Source organism: Nannospalax galili, unplaced genomic scaffold (assembly GCF_000622305.1).
Source record: "Nannospalax galili isolate Female #2095 unplaced genomic scaffold, S.galili_v1.0 scaffold136, whole genome shotgun sequence".
Taxonomy (NCBI): Eukaryota; Metazoa; Chordata; class Mammalia; order Rodentia; family Spalacidae; genus Nannospalax; species Nannospalax galili.
The window spans coordinates 6,490,601-6,496,317 of NW_008340872.1; the positions used below are offsets into that span (position 1 = coordinate 6,490,601).

Below are 5,717 nucleotides of genomic sequence, written 5' to 3' on the forward strand. Positions count from 1 at the left end.
GCCTTCACCAGTGGGCCTGTCAATGGTCAGTCATGGATGAGGAAGAGGCTCATGAAGCCCTACTTCTCCCTGCTGCACAACTGACTACTGATAGATTCTGGGGAAGTGGAATCATTGTATTCAATGTGTGTCCACTGGTGATCCCACCATGTTCCTTTGGATGAATTAATATCCATGGCCACACAGATGACCCTGGTTAAACCCAGTGATTCACAAAACAAAACAAAAAAGGCATATTCATGGGAAAGGGAGCTGTAAGGTGGTGGGGCTGTTCACAGGTATGGGAGGAGTTAAAAGAAGGTGGAGGTAAAAGCAATTTCAATGTATCATGTATGTATATGGTTGTAAAAGAATATACTGGATTAGTAAAATGCTAACCATCCTGAAATATCAGTGAAATTATTATCATTGAGAAACAAAATAATACTTCCAGCATGGTTTTTAATTAAAACTAAGTTGTTGTTGATGTTTTACTTATGATTGTTTTCCAATATATTTCCCTTTCAATTGATTTTTGACTAAGCATAAATATGAAGAAGTAGACTTCATCAGAATTATATGTACTGCTTTAAACAGAAATGAGAAATTTTATGGGATGATACAATTTTTTCTTAACCTTTTAAACAATAAAATTAATCCAAAGACGTATAACGTATCACAGTTCATTAGGAAAAGCAACGTTAACAGCTTCTGTGTTTGATACTTGTCTGTGAATATCAGTGTATTAAGAGCTACAGATTTTGGTAGGTCTTTGTCTTTTCCACTCTTCCAACTCCTACTTCTTCGTTCTTTAAAAGGACAGTGTGACTTAGAGGGACATCCTCCAAGTACTATCAAGCTGCAGAGTTCAGAGTATAATACATATCACACAGTAAATACCTTTTATGCACCTTTGTCTCTGGTGATAACTGAACATCCACTCCTTGCTGGAGTCCCCTCCTCAATCTTCATATAATTACTTTGCCAAATTCTAGATGCAACTCAGATTACACTTTTTTTCAGAATTGTTTAACAAGATATTTCAACTTCTATAATAGTTATTTCCTTCTTCACACTTAAAATTAGTGTCATGACATACTATTTTACTTTTCTATATACTGCCTTATTTTTGATAAAATTCATCTATTTTTTCAATTAGATATTCAGTCACACGTACCAAGTGCAACAGCAACAAAAAAAAAACCCAGATGAGGATGTGGAAGGACCAGTTATAGGTTATTACTTTTCATCCCTATCCATCAGATTATGACAGTCCTTATGACACAATGATATGTCATTTTTAATATTTTACAAATGTGATTAATATATAGGTAATACAAAGTCTAACATCTCCTCATTAAAACTCTCCCATAAAATAATCATAAAATTTAAAGGACTTCAGAAATAAACAAAATTGAAAAATAAAATTTTCCTTTTCTTCCTCAAGGTTACCTCTTAAGTCTCAGAAATCTGAAGACAAAATTTACACATATTTTTAGAAACAGTTCAAGTAATCAGGAAAAGATGAAATAAACTAATTCTTCTAGAGGCAGTATCTATTTGAAAAAGCAATAGATATGAACAGATGCTTGAACACTGGATTGATAGAGGAGGATCTAAAATGAGCAGGAAATGTTATTTCAGAAAGAAGTCTGAACAAAACTTTAAAGTAAGAAAGAACATGCAGGTTTAAGGAAGAAATTGGGGGACTTATCTAGGCAGAATGGCTATCTAGAAAGTAAGCAGAAACTTGAAATTGTAGGCATGGGTTATTTTGTGGAATGACATAAGTTTTAAAGAGTGTTCAGCAAATTGGGGATGGTGGTTCCTACCTGTCACCACAGCACTGGGGAAGTTGAGGCAAGTAACTGCAAGTTCACTTGCAGCCTGGGGATATATAGTAAAATACAGCCTCAAAAATGCAAAAGGAAAACCATTTCAGAAGGTCATTTATTTCTATATTCTCTTTCTGAAAACTATGCATTTTCATGGTCTTAAATGAATTTTAGTCATTTAAAATGGCTTAACAAATTTATATTGGTTGACTCATATAAAAATGCATTTTCTTTAGGTAAAAAACATTTAAAGGCAAAACGGAGACCATTGGCATGCAAAAACCACAGGCTACATGAAGACAGTCTGATTGCTAAGATTTAGATGGAGAACCGTGTAAAAGCAAAAGCATTGAAGCCAAAAACTCATGATTAATGTTCAAATGACTAGTAACTGCTAATAACTATGTTCAATAAAATGTCAGGTTCTGAGGTATGGAAATTAAGCTAAACTCCAAGCCTTCATGCATCTTTGGAGCCATCCTTCTAAAAAGGTGTGACTAAATAGTACTATTTTTATCTAAAGATGAGCTTTCGAAGAGAAGAAATCAAGCTGTGGTTTGCCATGCCTGCATCAACAGGGTATAAAAACCCAGGAGCAGTGGAGATGTCCATTCCCTCCAAAACACCTTCAACACCAAGCTTACTTCAGCCTCTGACACCATGAGCTACTACTATGGCAACTACTATGGAGGTCTTGGCTATGGCCTTGGTGGCTTCAGTGGCCTGGGCTATGGCTATGGGTCCAGCTATGGTCTTGGGGGCTATGGTGGTTATGGCTATGGCTATGGCTACTCTCATCCCTCTTTCTATGGAGGATACTGGTCCACTGGGTTTTACTGAACACTTGGCCATCTGTGGTATGTTTCCTGATCCAGGATCCATTGCCTAAGCTGCTCTTCTTTATTTCACTGTGCTGTGTGCATAAAGATTTCTTCTTTATCCTTTCCATGATGTTTCTCAGTATCTATACCAATAAACATTTTGTGAACATTGAAGTTTTGATTCATGTGTATTTTTGTACCAAAATACAATGCTTAGTTATGATCATGATATCTAAGTGATATAATTCATTGAAACACACTCTTCTTTAAAATTAAAACTGTCTATATCCTCATCTCTAATCTGATAAATTTTAGCTAGCAACCCTTTCATTTAATGTGATATGTGCTTGAACTGTTTCTGAAAATATGTGTGAACTTTGTCTTCAGATTTCTGAGATTTAAGAGGTAGCTTGCAGAAGTAAAATAAAAATTTATTTTTCAATTTTGTTTATTTCTGAATTTTTTTGTACCAAAATATACCACTTAGTTATAATCATGACATCTAAGTGATATATTTCATTGAAACACATCCTTCTTTAAGATTAAAATTGTTTATAACCTCATCTCTAATCTGATGCATTTTAGCTAGTAACCCTTTCATTTAATGTAATATGTGCCAAGACATTGCTTCGTCTTTGACTTTATATTGTATAGATCAAATACATTAAAATGTCTAATTCCTAGGATTGCATTTAGTTCTTTTGATTACAGAAATATATAATTTTAATATTATGAATAAAAACTTTTAATGATGTGTCTATTCTGACCTCAATGTTTCAGGAGAGAAAATATTTTTTAGCATATTAGTCAGGGGACAAAAATGAAGTACAGACATAGGAGAAGCCATGGGTAAGTAACAAGGTTATGCTTTATGGTCAGAGGCAAGTGTAGGCACAGAAAGTCCTGAATGAACAAAGCATGATATAGTTCAGGTATAGTTGATTGTTATAATGCCTTATGACTAGGGTGGATCATGAATTGTATTCTGTGATTTGGGTTAGGGAGTAAAATCATTAAAAAAAGTGATGACAAAGTAAAGTCATATTCTTGCGTGTGAGTGGAGTCTGTGGAAGGCTGTCCAAGTTTCAAGGTCATTCTATGACATGAGATTGTTAAAGTCTGCCTAGTGCACTCCTCATAAGTCATCTTCCCATGCAAAGGTCTGTAATAGATGTTTGATTACTATGATTAACATTAGTCTTAATTATGATGACCTATTTTAATACTCTTCACAATGAAAGATCATTTTGTATACATTTTTTCTTATAAAGAAGCCATATCAAAAACTTAATATTGACATCTTTGCCAAGAAATAGATTCTGATAACTTCTAAATTTCAATTGATTTGTATTTTCTAATATATGACAGCAAGAATATCAACACAAGATCCATGCCTTAAAATGTTTTAAACCTGTTCAACTTTAATAACCATTTAAAGATGAAACATAAACAATGATTCTAATTCTAAGGAGTCAATGTGAACTTAAAATTGCATCAGTTTACCTGGTGTGGTGGTACATGCCTTTAATCCCAGCACTTGGAGGGCAGAGGCAGGCAGATCTTTGTGAGTTCAAGGCCAGCCTGGTCTAGATAGTGAGTTCCAGGCCATCTGGTGCTACTGGGAGACTCTGTCTCAAAAAGACCATAAAAAGGGCATCATTTTGTAGTTGTTATTCATGCACTAAAATGATTGAAAAAAGCTTTATAGAAAATGGGCATGTGTTGCCTCAAAGTGAAATTCAAAAGTAAAGTAAGATATAAAATCAAATTTTTGGTGGATCATTTGAAAGACCTCATCTAATTGCAAAGGTTGTAACACATAAATAATTTTGACGATACTTGAAAACCAGGCTTGGATTTCATTAACATTACCTGTTCACAGATAAGATACTTAGATCTTTATCACATTGCTATGCTAACATAGCAGTAAAGCCACAGCCTGTCCATGATTTCAAATCTATATCATTCATTCCTGGTTATTTAACAATTGTTTACTACTTTATTTGTTCTTAAATAGAGAAGACTGTGCATCTGTTAAAAGAATCCAATTGGAGATTAAATGAAGAGATCATTGCCATTACGTTGATAACAATCCCAGGCTTTTTCAAGCAAAGGGGCTTGATACCCAAGACACACAGGCACAAACTGTGACAGTATGATCTAGCTGACCAGACCACTAGTTAATAAATACCTAGTTCTGAGGATAAAAACAAAGCTAAGTTCAAAGCAAGAATGCCTCCATTTGTCTTTGGAAGTACCTTTAATATGCAAAGTGTATATTAATGATATTCTTTTTCATCAAAAACACATTTTCAAAGGATACTTCTTTGTTGTGGTTTGCCACACCTGCACTGGTAAAGTATAAAAGCCCTGGTGCAGAGATTGACATTCATTCCCAGAAAACACCTTCCACACCAACCCTTCCTCACTCAGCCTCTGACACTATGAGTTACTACTACAGCAACTACTATGGTGGCCTTGGCTATGGCCTTGGTGGCTTTCGTGGCCTGGGCTATGGCTATGGCTCCAGCTATGGCCTTGGTGGTTTCGGTGGCCTGGGCTATGGTTATGGCTCCAGGTATGGTCTTGGTGGCTTCGGTGGCCTAGGCTATGGTTATGGCTCCATCTATGGTCTTGGGGGCTACAGTGGCTCTGGCTATGGCTCCTTCAGTCCATTCTACAGCAGATACTGTTCTTCTGGACTTTACTGAAAATATGACCATCTGTAATGATTGCCTTTCCTGATTACTTGAGCTGTCATCACCCTGCTGTGTTGTGGGCATGAAAATTCCTTCTTTATTCAATTTGTATCATTTTTCAGTATGATATTCCAATAAACATTCTTTACGAACATTCTAAACGTTTCATTGATATTTTTACAGTGAGAATTTTTATTCCTAATTTTGAATATTGAATGAAATATTCTCCTTGAAAAATGTTTACTCCACAGAACATATACTATTTTACAACTAATCTTTGACAAAATAAAAAAAAAATGGTTCAAAGTGTCACTCTCTGAATTAGTATTCTGGAAAAAAATGTGTTTATACACATTAAATCCTATGGATAAAGAAAACTTGAT

The 5,717-nt window shown here is 35.0% G+C and overlaps 1 protein-coding gene across 1 annotated transcript; it reads left to right on the forward strand.

The window, feature by feature from the left end:
- The first annotated feature begins 2,474 nt into the window (after positions 1-2,474).
- LOC115070871 (keratin-associated protein 19-9b-like) lies at positions 2,475-2,654 on the forward strand. The gene has a single exon (XM_029564911.1). The coding sequence runs from the start codon at positions 2,475-2,477 to the stop codon at positions 2,652-2,654; it is 180 nt and encodes a 59-aa protein (XP_029420771.1).
- The last annotated feature ends 3,063 nt before the right edge of the window (positions 2,655-5,717 follow it).

Bases quoted from the DNA above. Each gene is read 5' to 3' on its own strand.
- LOC115070871 (XM_029564911.1), top strand. From the start codon at position 2,475: ATGAGCTACTACTATGGCAACTACTATGGAGGTCTTGGCTATGGCCTT.